Source organism: Anolis sagrei, chromosome 2 (genome assembly GCF_037176765.1).
Source record: "Anolis sagrei isolate rAnoSag1 chromosome 2, rAnoSag1.mat, whole genome shotgun sequence".
Taxonomy (NCBI): Eukaryota; Metazoa; Chordata; class Lepidosauria; order Squamata; family Dactyloidae; genus Anolis; species Anolis sagrei.
In genome coordinates this window covers 272,272,517-272,287,165 of record NC_090022.1, presented here as the reverse complement: position 1 = coordinate 272,287,165, position 14,649 = coordinate 272,272,517, and the positions used below count along the sequence as shown (strand labels likewise).

Below are 14,649 nucleotides of genomic sequence, written 5' to 3'. Positions count from 1 at the left end.
ATCTTCCTAATGAAATCAAATCAGCCCCTCCCTCCTATGCTGTAGGAAAAAAACTTGATTGTGGGACCAAACTTTCGAGCAGCTGACACAGAGTTAACAATAAGAATGACTTATTGGACTGATGATGGATTGACCTGGACTATGACTTGAACTTGGGTTATTTTAATTGTATATTTTATATGTGATATTTTAACAATTGTTTTAAATGTAAATTGCTTTTATAATCGTCTTGTTGGCCATCTAATGGTTGGCAATTGTGATACAATTCTTACCTTTCTGAACACAGTGGTTTGGTATGGGAGACAAGCTTTTCCTCACAGGTGTTAGATCTCTGACTTTGGGTTGATCTAATGTTGCTTGTTGGATATTCTTGCCTGAAACAATTGAACAAATACATACATATATTATGGTAATTTTGAAAAGACAGGGCCTGATAACATAGGTGGCACTTGGGGAGGTCCTAACCCAGTGGTTCTCAACCTTCCTAATGCCACGACCCCTTAATACAGTTCCTCATGTTGTGGTGATCTCCAACCATAACATTATTTTCGTTGCTATTTCATAGCTGTAATTTTGCTACTGTTATCAGTCATAATGTAAATATCTGAAATGAAGAATGTATTTTCGTTCACCGGACAAAATTTGGCACAAATGCCTAATATGCCCAATTTTGAATAGTGGTGGGGTTGGATTGATTTTGTCATTTGGGAGTTGTAGTTGCTGGGATTTATAGTTAACCTACATTCAAAGAGCATTCTGAACTCTACCAACGATGGAATTGAACCAAACTTCCCACACAGAACTCCCATGACCAACAGAAAATATGGGAAGGGTTTGGTGGACATTGACCTTGGGTTTTGGAGTTCTAGTTCACCTACATCCAGTGAGCACTGTAAATTCAAACAATAATGGATTTGGACCAAACTTGGCATAAATACTCAATATGCCCAAATGTGAACACTGGTGGAGTTTGGGGAAAATAGACCTTGACATTTGGGAGCTGCTTGGACTTTGGCGACCCCTCTGACACCCCCTCGTAACCCCCCCTCCCCCAGGGATCTCGATCCCCAGGCTGAGAAATGCTGTCCTAACCCATTCCTTCTGATTTCATATACAGGTATATCTCATTTAATGCAATCGATGTGGTCTTGGATTGCTGTGAGTTTTCTGGGTTTTATGGCCATGTTCCAGAAGCATTCACTCCTGATGTTTCACCCACATCTATGGCAGGCATCCTTAGAAGTTGTGAGGTCTGTTGGAAACTAGGCAAGTGAAGTTTATATATCTGTGGAATGTCCAGGGTGGGAGAAAGAACTCTTGTTTGCTTTAGGCAAGTGTGAATGTTGCAATTGGCCTTGATTAGCATTTAATGCCTTTGCAGCTTCAAAGCTTGGCTGCTTCCTGCCTGGGGAAATCCTTTGTTGGGAGGTGTTAGATGGCCCTGATTGTTTCATGTCAGGAATTCCCCTGTTATTTTAGTATTTCTCTTTGTTCTTCTGTGCTAAGGAAAACAAATGTGGTAATTTTGGTGGTTATATCCAGTAAATACAGAACAGGAAAAAAAATTACCTGATGGAGAACTAGGCAGGTGTGGAAGATGGGGAGGACACAACAACACATGATTGGATTTGTTTGGGAACAATCCATTTATCAGTTTATTGTCAGAAGGCATTGTTGTCCAGACTTTACATGTGAGTATTTGGTTAGTGTCAGCTTTCCAAAGATTGTCCGAGGTTTGTCGGCTGCTTCTTTGATTTGACAAGTCATGTTCACTTCTGCTTTTTTGGGACTGCTGTGGAAAAGGGAGGGTTTCGGGACCCAAACACATGTCAGAGGTTGCTGTATGAGAAGCTGTTAAAAATGAATGGCCTGCAGTAATGGGAGGAAGGCTTTGTGTTCTTATTGGTGGAAGGCCATTGCAGTCTGGGGTAATGTTTTCAGAGATGAGGTACTTTTTAGTGTCTGTGGTCCTTCTTTTAAAATCAATAGCTGCGACACTCTCTTCTGAAGAACTTTTGCAGTCGGCATCCATAATGCAGTCAAATGTGGTAATAATCTCATCTACTTCTGAGGTCTCTTCCCTCTGAAACCTGTCCTTATTCTTCTCTTTAGGATTTGACTTCCAGTCTCCTTTTTTCTTTTTGCTGGAGAAGATTTGGTTCAGCCTGCAGAATCTACTTTCTTTCTTCAGGAATGCATTATTTTGCAAAGAAACTTGATGAACAATCTCTGGCCTTGAGGAATAAGACAAAAATCCATGGTCAGAAAATAATGCAATCAATTCTACAATTCAGAACCACTGTTAAAAGTAAAATATTGGACATCTTAACAAAATACTTCACAAAGATAAAGGAGAAAAAAGTTCATAGATTTGGTATTGGAGCAGAACCATTCAGACAGTTGTGCACTTTCAATATTGGATTATAAGGCAATTTCAATTTGCAAGTTGCGTATAGTTACGCTGTTATATTTGGAAGGGTTCCACTTTTATCATTCCAAAATTAGTCAGAATAATTGTTTATATCTGGCCGCAGCAACAGCTTTTCTCTCTCTAAATAATCAACTTCTAGTAATCTTTAACACAGTGTTTCTCAACCTGGGGGTCGGGGCCCCTGGTGGGGGTCGTAAGGGGGGTGTCAGAGGGGTCGCCAAAGACCATCAGAAAACAAAGTATTTTCTGTGAGTCATGTGGGTTCTTTGTGGGAAGTTTGACCCAGTTTTATCACTGGTGGGGTTCGGAATGCTCTTTAAGTGAACTATAAATCCCAGCAATTACTACTCCAAAATATCAAGGTCTACTTCCCTCAAAATCTATCAGTGTTTATATTTGGGCATATTCAGTATTCGTGCCAATTTGGTCCAGATTCATCATTATTTGAATCCACAGTGCTCTCTGGATATTGGTGAACTGCAACTCTCAAACTCAATGTCAATGCCCACCAAAACTCTTCCAGTATTTTCTGTTGATCATGGGAGTTCTGTGTGGGACGTTTGGTTCAATTCCATCGTTGGTGGAGTTTAGAATACTCTTTGATTGTAGACTAACCATAAATCTCAGCAACTACAACTCCCAAATGACAAAATCAATCCAACCCCACCAGTATTCAAATTTGGGTGTATCAGGTATTTGTGTCAAATTTGGTCCAGTGAATGAAAACACATTCTGCATATCAGATATTTACATTACTATTCATAACAGTAGCAAAATTACAGTTACGAAATAGCAAGGAAAATCATTGTATGGTTGCAGGTTTTATGGGTCACCACAACATGAGGAACTGTATTAAGGGGTTGTGGCATTCAGAAAGTTGAGAACCACTGCTTTAATAGGATGTGTAATCTGTAGGAGTTTTATCGGAAAAGGGCTTAAGTATTTCCATTCTCACAGTTCGCACCATAGGAAACAAAACTAATTCTGATTTTTAAGTGGAGGAAGGGAAAAGATAAATAAATAAGCTCACAGACTTCGTATTGGCAGCTCTGAGTCCCCTTCAGGCTTGAGAAGGGTGGTTTATAAATGAAGTAAGTAAGGAAACAAACAAACAAACAAACAAACAAATAAATAATAGAGGTAATGTAACAGATATGCCCAACACTGAGGAATAAGTGCTATGAAAGCAAAAAGCAATACCAGCAATATGAAATGGAGGAGGAACAGGTGAAAATGGTATGGTTAAGTGGTCACAAAATGTTGGTAAACAAATACAAATGGAACAACGGGAAGGGGTTTGGACAAAGAGTTTGAAATTTACACTGAATAATGACTTGAAAGGATTTTTAATAAAGTGAGGTATAGATAGTACCTGCCACGAGAAAGGATTGCTAAGATATATATAAATAGTTCTAGCAATCATTGGAAATGCGAGGAAAAGGTGAGCACTTTTTAACATACGTGGTAGTCATATAAAAGGGCCCAGAAATACTGGACACAAATACATAAGATTTTAGAAGAAACTGGAAATGAGACCTCAATGTTATTTGCTTGGGATATTAGATGAACAACTTGATAGAAAATGGGGAAGCGTTGTCCTATAAAACCCTAAATGGTTCTGGCCCAAGTTACCTATCCGAACGTATCTCTGCCTATCAGCCCGCCAGGACCCTAAGATCTTCTGGGGAGGCCCTGCTCTCTATCCCACCTGCTTCACAGGTGCGGCTGGCGGGGACGAGAGACAGGGCCTTTTCTGTGGTGGCCCCCCGGCTGTGGAACGCCCTTCCTATGGAGGTAAGATCAGCCCCCTCGCTAATGGTGTTCCGAAGAAGATTAAAAACTTGGATGTTTGAACGGGCATTCGGTTAAACAGTGCAATGAATGTGATGATTACAGGAATGGAAAATTGGACGACGGATTGGATCACGACTCTAGTTATGAGATGCATTGTGTTGTCTATTGTTGTGTCAATATTGTATATTATGCTTTTATGGTTTTAAATTGTATATCGTTGATTGATTCTTATCCTTGTTGTAAACCGCGTTGAGTCGCCCGTTGGGCTGAGAAACTGCGGTATACAAGTAAAGTAAAGTAAAGTAAATAAATAAATAAATAAATATTGCTCTACATGATAATGGCAGCAAGAATTGCCTATGCTCAGAGATGGAAAGACTCAATGATTGCATCAGAAGACTATTGGTTTATGTAAATAAGAAAACTTGCAGAAATTGATAAATTTACTTCTTTGATTAAAGATAAATCTCTAATTCTGAGAAAGACTGGAACCCATTTATTGAGTTCCTCCAGCAAAGATGGGGCCAAATCTCCATCGCTGTTTCTTTTTAACTATAAGCGTGTTAATATGTGAGAAAGAGTAGCCCCTGGGGGCGCAATGGGTTAAACAATTGCGCCAGCAGGACTGCTGACTGACAGGTCAGCGGTTCAAATCAGGGGAGAGTGGGTTGAGCTACCTCTGTCAGCTCTAGCACCCCATGCAGGGACATGAGAGAAGTCTCCCACAAGGATAATAAAACATCAAACATTTGGGCGTCCTTGCAGAGAGTCAATTCTCTCGCACAAGAAGTGACTTGCATTTCTCAAGTTGTTCCTGACACGAAAAAATTTTGAGAAAGGATGGATCAATGGTTCCTTTTCACTAAATGAGTGTAGAAAATGGAGATAATGCAGATTGTTTGTAGTTATTGTTTATTTTAATGTTTAGAATGTAGTAGTATTATTCTAGAAAAAGTATTTTTAAGATTTTGTTGTTGACAATGTTGTTTTGTTTTTTGTTTTTGATGTTTTTGTGTGTTTGTATGTACGTAGGTTTTTTTTTAACCTGTCTAAATAAATAAATAAAAATTGATGGAAAAGGAGAGTTTTTTTACCTGTTCTCTTGGGAGAGCAGTTTAACACAAGCAGCATTCCCAGAGTAAATAGCATACGTCAGGGGAGTGTTCTCGTTGATGTCTCTCGGGCTGCTATCGATTCCCAGCTGTAGTAAGGTCTTCACACAGTCTGGTTTTCCTGCAGCAGCGGCCCAGTGCAAAGGCGTTCTGAAGGAGGGGAAAGAAATGTGTTTTGTAACCTCATGCTATTTAAAATCAGGATAGAAAATCCTTATAGAAATCCTTATAGAACAGTGGTTCCCAACCTTTGGTCCTCCAGGTATTTTAGACTTCAACTCCCACAATTCCTAACATTTAGTAAGCTGGCTCGGATTTTTGAGAATTGAAGTCCAAAACAACCGGAGTACCACAGGTTGGGATCCACTGTTATAGAATGATAACTGCTCATTTGAATGTAATGCTATGTTAGAACCAAGTGACAGGATTGCTACCTACCATCTGTTTCTGCAATTAAAAGATTTTCTGGAACTTGTGAAGTGTATCTTTGTTCCTTCTCTGGGAAACTTGCCCAATTGTTCTTCTGATGTTACGTTGAAATGACTGCATTTGAACATTAAACGCTGCCAGAAACTTTAGCATATGTAGCACAATTTATATTCTGTTGGCACCTCTATCACACAGTCTGTGATAGGATCTGGGAATTGCCAACTGGCCTTTGCATCAAGATCCAGATTGTTCATAACAGCACAAATATATTTTTTTCTTGGTAACCCACATCTCGGGAATTAGCTTCATTCATTGTTTTATTTGGCTTGGGTTTTTTGTACAGCCTTCAAAAAAACTTGGAAGACGCATCTATTTTCCTTGCTTTTAGGAGTTCTTGGTCTAGTTTTATTGGTAATTTCTATTCTTGTTGTTCTTGCAACAAGAATTGTATTTGATGCAATACATAATTTATTACATTTTAAAATTGTATTTCTTTATGCTATTGTGAGACAGTTTTTCCCTCGAGAGAGAGTCCTCCAAAACGAATTTAATTTAACAAAAAATATTTATGGTTTTGCATCGTGAACTGTATGAATTCCGCCCTCAAAGCCAAAAAAGACATTGTGTCTCGGAAAGCTCGTCCATTTATTTTAAAAATAGTATTTTGCTAATTGTAAGTTTCCCTGCCGTTTGCAATGGTAGCACTTTGATTTCTTAACTGGGAGTTTCTGGAATGGAAATGCTGATACTGTAAATATCTTTTTGTATTCTTTCCCTGTAACCGTACCTACATAAAATGTACTTTTTTCATTACTGTTATTACCTAATTTAAAGGACTTCTTATTGACATGTGCTGTAAACTCAGGGTGCATCTGCAATGCAGAATTAATGCAGTTTGAGACCACTTTAAATGCCAAGTCTCAATGCTAAGGAATCCTGGGATTTGTAGTTTGGTGACTCACCAGCATTCTTTGGCAGAGAGGTCTAATTGCCTTGAGACTTTCAGATCCCAGAATCTCATAGCATTGAGTCAAGGCAGTTAAATTGGTATGAAACTGCATTAATTTTACAATGTCAATGCACTTTAGATTAACATTTAAGTGAACACAGTGTAAATCTCCTAAACAAAACTTGATTTTAGCCTAACACAAGGATAGGTTACAAAAATAAACCTTAGTGGGTTCGTTTGCTGAGGATCTGCTGAGCAAGCAAGAGACATAAGAGAGTATCCTTTCATTAGCAAGCAGCCAGACATCCTTTAACCGGAGGGTCAGATTAATGAAGGCTCCATCTGGAGCTTTGGATGCAGCTCTTTTCAGATGGTTTCCATGGTCACCTGTCATCAACGTCGAGGGCCTGCAGGTTGCATTCTGAGATTTTTGCCAGCTCAGTGATAATGTCGCTGTATCCCGCAGCAGCAGCAATGTGAATGCAAGTCTTTCCATTCTCATCATCGTAGTTGATTATTGATGGTCCCTGACGGTGGCTCAGGATGATCGAACAGAGCAGCCGGTTCCCGCTCTGAAAACCAGACATTCAGGTAGATAGGGCTTAACCAAAATAATCAGCAACAAAGTCTGCATACTATATCCATGGACTCAATGTCTGCATACTATATCCATGGATTCAATGTAGTTCTCAGGAAAAGTTGTGTGGCTTCCAGAAAACTATATAGTTTTCTGGGAAGCTGCACAGCTTTGTTGGCAATGCTACACAGTTTTGTGCCATGGCAGCGGGATCCCCGAATGTCTCAAAGCTGCAGGATGCAAAACTGTTTAATTAAGTCTCAATAATTACTAGGACTCAGAAAACTGAGATTTACCAACCTAACTCAGGATTTTATAGTTTTTCCCCATTTTGCATGTGAGATGGACTGATTTTAGATGCTTCAAACAGGATCCTGGTCCCCACTTCTGGGAAAACTAAATCTAATTTTTTAAAATCATTTTTATCCCATGCAACTGTTTCTCGCTGTGAGGAGGAAAAAAGTCATGTCGAGGGCAAAGAATACTTTAGGCTGTGGATTCGATGCTCCTACATTACAAGGGTCTAAGAAAATGCATTTTTTGCTTTTTCTGTGTGTAAAGCAGCTTTGAAAGTAGTGCTGCTAACTGGAAAATGGGTACTATGCCAGTCTTTGAGGCAAACGTGCTGCCTTATACAAATGCCTGGCATTGGACCTGATCACATTGAGATATACTCCATTTCGGAGACTTTTTGAACACCCTTCCAAATGGTCCTATCACATGACATTTGCCTCATTCTGTCAATGAAAGTTGCAGAAATGGAGTAAATTCACACAATATTCTAATTGTGTTTTTTTTATTCCCTTTGAGTTATATGTTAGGGAGGTGCTGTTTTTATGTGTGACCAAGAAAGGGCATTTCTAGACATCCAGGCTACATCACTGTACAATCTATATATATATAAAAATGCTCTGTGCATAATGAGTACCTTAAAAACAAAAGAGTCAATGAACAAAATCACACCAAATTTGGCAACAAAACATCTCACAACACAAGGAGTGACCATCACTCAAAAATTATGATTTTGTAATTTGGGAGTTGTAGTTGCTGGGATTTATAGTTCACCTACAATCAAAGAGCATTCTGTACTCCATCAATGATGGAATTGAACCAAATAACTAAATAACTACTAATGGATGATGTGGTCCTCGGTTCTAGTAGACTATCGGGGCCCAATTTTGCTCCACTTCAACCTTGGGCATGCCTCATTACACTCTTTTGATTTAATTCTGCATGCTTTTAGTCAGCAGTGAATTCAAGTTCCTTCCTCTTTCAACCACAAGGCAGTATTTTTAAGTTTCTTGTCTTCAAGCAGCTCTGTGGCAAGATAGTTCTTATCAAGATGAATCTTTTTATGATAAAGAACTATTTAAAATAAACAATTTGGAACTATTTAAAATAAACAATGATATACACCTGTACAAATAAGCAAGAGAAGTAGTAGGAATTAATTTTCCTTATATTGACCCCTTCTGACCCATTCATGCTACTTTCTGTGATATTTAGATACCGAGTTGAGATACTCAGCTGCATTAACTATTGTTTTAACTACTCTCCTCTTGTTTTAACTACTCTGTGGGGATTCTGTGTGGATGGGACCGTACAATTCCCATGCTCCCATTGTAGATTTCTATTTAGGTTTCTGTACCTGTTACTTTCCAGATTTTTTACAATGTGGGAAATAAAACAATCAAGTGAAGAGTCTAATGCTTGCAAATAACAAGTAAGTCAACATTAATTCATTTTTTGCTGTAAATAATGCATAATTAAATTACATTACGTTTAATGAAGTATATCTTCACTGTCATTGTCCAGGGGTTGTAATTCTGGGCCTGCTAAACTGTGGAAGAGGAATATCAATGGTTCATGTGCTGCTACTTCTTCCACTGTTATATTTTTTACATAATTTAACAGGAACTTTTTAACGACCTCATCACATGGGGTAAAATTGGTGGCATATGCCAATCGAGCCTTGGTCACCCATGGAGCCGGTTGACTCCAATCATCCGATGTTACACCGGCTCCGTGGGTGAAGGGGTGGTGGAACCAGTGCACCCCATGTACGCACCACACTTCCCCCCATGGGGAACCAGAGGAACCAGGTAATGTGGGGCTTCCCCACGTCATGAGGTGAAGCAAAGCAATGCAACGTCCGCCTTTTTCAGTTGCAGTGCGATGAGAGTTTTAGTTAGTTTTGAGAAATATAAAAGCAAAGAACTACCTTATTTATTTTATTTACTTAATTTTTATCCTGACTTTCTCTTGATATAGGGACTTAAGATGGCCTTATATACACTTTCTTTATTTTAAAAAAACTTCCAAGCTTTTTGGGGCAAACAGAGTTTGCTATTAATTTGTTGGTTGCTGTTCTGTACCTGAACTGCCCAATGAAGAGCCGTCTTAAAATCTTTGTCCACCAGTGTTGGATCAGCTCCTTTGTGCAGCAGTGTTTGGACATGCTGGGGTCGATTGTGGAAAGCAGCCCAGTGAAGCGGTGTCATTCCCTAAAAACCATAAATCAGGCCATTAGAGATTTTGACATGTGGATGCTGTGGAAGGAGGAACGGTTAAACAAACAATGAAAGAGAAAGCCTATCTCTAATCAGAAAGCAAAACTCTCACCCTGACTATATTAGCAGAAGCAACACTTCCATTTTATTATAAGCACATAACAACTGTGGTGAAATAGTGGAGAAAATTGAAGTAATATTTTAAAAACTTTTAGAAATTGTATATTCTGTTCTTCCTCTTGAAAAAATGCCAGCCACTCATTTGGTAAGGTCTATGAATTTGCTAAACTTGTGCATGAATTTTTAAAATGGTGGTAAATGAATAAGTTTTTTTTACAAATCAATAAATAAAATAAAGCCCAGAATCTTGTCGAATCTCAAAGATTCATACATCATATTTGGTAGACGCTTTCACAGATTCCAGCCTACATCTTCAAGCACAAGCGATGATGTGCACTGAAGTCAATGAAAGCAGATGTGAAATAAAACATAGTCTTTAAGATGCCACAATACCTATTGGCCTCATTTTACAGTAATTGTCTTAGTTAGAACAGATCCACTAAATCAATGGGAATTTAGTAAATCAACCCCTACGTAAGTTCCATTCATTCAATTCATGTACATTAGCTGGAACTAAGCATTGGATTTAAGGCATTGCTGTTTTTGCTGCAACAAACTAACATGGCTAGCACTTAGGACATTTGTTGACAGGATAATTGTCCCTTCCTCTGTCTTATCTTTCTTGTCTATCTCTATGCCTACATTTCAGACACCAAATTGTACTGAGAAAGACTAGAAAGAATGAGTCTGGACAAGTTAATGCAGAAGCCAAGTGAAAAATGAACACTGCTTGACTTACCGGGGGGGGGGGGGGGCTTGGCATTTACTTTCCCACTGCAGATGTGTTGCTTTCTCACTTGTTAGTCCAAGTGTTGGACTTAAGATCAATGCTCACAACTGCTCTAGAAAGCGCAGTTCATCAGGACGTATTAAATTGCTGCATATATTGCTGTATGTTTTTAAATTTTTTTCTGCTCAAAGGACATTGGTGGTTTTGCAGTATTTCCCCCCCAAATGGAATAGGTGTTTCCAGTGGTTCCCAGCCTTTGGTCCTTCAGGTTTTTTGGACTCCAGCTCCCACAATTCCTAGCAGCTGATCAGAAGACTGGGATTTCTGGGAGTTGAAGTCCAAAGGCTGGAACCAAAGGCTGGGAACCACAGAGGGGCCCTACCACTGATAATCAAAGCATATAATGCACATAACCCACCATGTTGTCTTTTACAGATATTTTTAAACAAAAAAAGAAAAAGTTATGGCTAGGTTTGCTTGTTTGCTTTATATATATAGTATTTTTATTTTACATCTAAACTGAAAGCTTCCTGGAGCAGCTTACATGAAATCAATAAAACCAAAACAGACCTCTCTTGCAGACTTACAAAAGGGGAGAAAAGGAGGATCAAAGCAGAGCAAAGTAACCAGTTGTGCATCGGAGAGGACTCTATTTCTTGCCCTATCTCCTATCAACAGTTTTCCTTCATATCCATAGATTCTGCATCCTTGAATTCAAATATCCATGGCTGGAAAATATTTTTAAATATTCAAAAAGCAAACCACAATTGTATCATTTTATATGCAGGGTACCCTTTTATCGTGTCATTATATATAGTGGGAACTGAACATCCATGTATTTTGGTATCTATCAGTGTCCTGGAATTAAACCCCAGAGGATACCAAGAGCCCACTCTACTAGGAGTGACGATGGAAGGAGAGGCTTTTAGAAGCTGGTAAAATATACAGTCTTTTACCAGGGCTGATAGGATGGATCTGTTTTCCACCCTCTTCCTTGGCTGCAGACTAATAAAATGCCTACATTATGAAGGTATATGTTAGTGAGCCCACTCACTCTTCATTTGCCCTTGAGCATTTTTGTTGAATGCATAGTTGTATTCATGGTTCAATCTGGACAGATAGAATAATTTTCCATGGCATGCTCAATGACAATGTAAACCAGCCTTGAACTTTGTAGCATGAAGCACGAATAAGAGATAATTTAATTTGTCCATTTAGAGATCTTTGCGCTCTGCATAGCAAGTGCATTTCGGTGAAGGTTTGCTTTATTTACCTCATTGTCCTGGTGGTTAATTTCAGTCAGATCAGACTGCTGCAGCAACACAGACAAAAGCCTGTAGAAGACAACATATTTATCATATAATAATTAAAACAACATTCAGAGACAGCTAGAAAATAGAGTGAACCTAATTCAGTGAAGTCAACAGCATCTAAGGACTTCATCACATGGACTTCAAGATTTGTAGAGAAGTGTAGGGGTCTGCCCCCCTAGTGATGGCAATAATGCTTTTCGATTGTGAATTGTGAATCGTGAAACGTTTACTCCTTCCCATCCCACTGTTTTCTGAAAGCTGTCTTGACTCCTTGTTGCCCTCCTTCATATTCATCACGTGGGGGAGGCTTGTCAGATCCTCCCTGTGTTTTCTCCTTCTCTATCAGCCAAAAAGCCCTTTCTTTTTCTCTTTTTCTTTCTGTTTCTCTCCTGCCTCTGCCACTGCCTCCCCAGCCAAACAATGCTCTCCATTACTCTCTGCCTTTCTTGTTTTGCAGCAATGAAATGGAAAAGGGAATGATACTTCCCATCCCATGTGCTTTTGGCCTTAAAGAGCAAATCAAATTGCAGTAGTAGCTCACAAGACAATTACTCATCTGTGGTGGGAACGTTCTCCTTCAGGCTCATTTCAATGAAGGAGAAGAACACATGACAGCTGGAAGTAGTTCAACATTATATGATTGGCTCCGTTCCTCTCCATCATTGAAATGAGCCTGAAGTGTCCTTGGATGGGAAAATAAGTCAATGTGATGAGGTCCTAAATGCATTTAAGCATCATGTCCTATCATTTAACATCTATAGTTTTAGAACTTACAGAACCATCTATTTGGGCTATTTTGTTCTGAACACAGGCAGTTCCCGTTTTAGAAACATCTAATTTACAAATGACTCATAGTTGAAAATGAGGGTAAGACAACAGGAAGTGAGAGAAATCTAATCCTAGGAAGGGAAAGTCTCTCCTGAAAGAGTTATCAAGGGGAAAAGGTGTCTCCACTGAAGCTTTCTCACCAGTCCTTGTTTCCACAAGCCAAACTTTTCAAAATCCAATTATCACAGGGGCAGAAATTGAGGGGAAATCTTTTGAGCAGGAGTACAGACAGCGAAACAAATATCACAAGGGTTTTGACCCTTCTTTTTGCTATCGAGAAAGAGAGAGAGAGGGAGGGAGGGATGGTTGGAGTTACACCTCAGAAATGTACCTGTTCCTATCTACATACAAATTCAACTTAAGAACAAACCTACTGAGCCTATCTTGTTCATTGCTTGGGGAAGGAGTTCTCAGTGGCGTAATGGGATAAACCCTTGTGCCAGCAGGACTGAAGACAGACAGGTCACAGGTCTGAATCCTGGGAGAGCGTGGATGAGCTCCCTCTGTCAGCTCCAGCTCCCCATGTGGAAACATGAGAGAAGCCTCCCACAAGGATGGTAAAAAAAACCCCATCAAAATCTCCGGGCATCCCCTGGGCAACATCCTTGCAGTCAGCCAATTCTCTCACACCAGAAGCGACTTGCAGTTTCTCAAGTTGCTCCTGACATGAAAAAAAAATTACTTGGGGACTGCCTGCATATAAATACTCTTATTGGAAATCTTCCCATGCACATTTTTGTGCAGGAACATCCTACTGATTTCAGAACAGTTCATACATGCGTAACTACATACAAAACCAACAATGGCATATCAATACTATTTAATAGCAATAATTATTCATTAACTTCTTTGAAGCATACAAGAAATGTTATTAGCTGTTCTGTCTTGTGTAAATAACAGAGTTAGAGACATATACAAATAGAGTAAATCTATTTTGAGAAAATATTATATAATAGTTTAATGGACCACTAGTACAGTTGCTACCTTTGATGAAAATATTGTACATCGTATTGCCATGTGTGCATTATGTAACCATTTGGCTTTATGCGCCTTTTGCATCCACTTCTCACATACAATCTCATTGTCCACTTGCTGCTATCCTCATTCTGCTTTTAAGCAATACTTGAGCAATATATTTGCAAGGCTTCAGGGTAACCAAAAGGGTTTTATCATTAAAGAATATGACTGTAGAAAAGGGAGTATGCTGATATTTAAAAATGAATCAGTAATCCATTATAAAAGGGATCCTTGAAAAATAAAATGTCTAGAGTCTCCATGGTAACAGACTGGCCTTTGGTCAGAACAGAAGTATGCCAGCTGCTTAACGCCTTTTCTTGTCTTGTTACCCCAAGTCAACATTAATTCTTCTGAATATAGTTCATGCTTATATTGTTGCCAGAAGGCACTTGTTGAAGTCCCATACATCCCAATGTGTACATTTTTCTTTATTTTTGATAAACATGGCGCTCACAGGAAAAGTAAACAATATAGCAGTCACAAGGCAATGCTGGCACTTTCTCCTCTTTGTGGACCTCTGTGACTCTCAGCTTATCCACGGGCATATCAAAATCCACAATTTTCACCACAAGACCTGCCTCCAACTTATACATGAGGTCAAATCTCATTGTCCATTTGCTGCTATCCTAATAACTCGTACAATCTCATTGTCCATTTGCTGCTATCCCAATAACTTGTACAATCTCATTGTCCATTTGCTGCTATCCTAATAACTTGTACAATCTCATTGTCCATTTTCTGCTATCCTAATAACTCATACAATCTCATTGTCCATTTGCTGCTATCCTGATAAGTCTTTATGATAATCATAAAAAATAAGCATCTACAGTAACCTTTCT

General features: G+C 39.0%; 1 protein-coding gene across 1 annotated transcript in view; it reads right to left on the bottom strand.

The window, feature by feature from the left end:
- The window catches only part of ANKRD55 (ankyrin repeat domain 55), a 47,269-nt gene that overhangs the window by 11,829 nt on the left and 20,791 nt on the right, over positions 1–14,649 (bottom strand). The window contains exons 5-10 of the mRNA XM_060761503.2: positions 11,926–11,986; positions 9,668–9,796; positions 7,103–7,287; positions 5,320–5,487; positions 1,570–2,234; positions 273–374 (exon numbers count right to left, since the gene is read on the bottom strand). Of these exons, the coding sequence (XP_060617486.2) occupies positions 273–374; positions 1,570–2,234; positions 5,320–5,487; positions 7,103–7,287; positions 9,668–9,796; positions 11,926–11,986 (1,310 nt within the window). The remainder of the gene's footprint in view (positions 1–272; positions 375–1,569; positions 2,235–5,319; positions 5,488–7,102; positions 7,288–9,667; positions 9,797–11,925; positions 11,987–14,649) is intronic.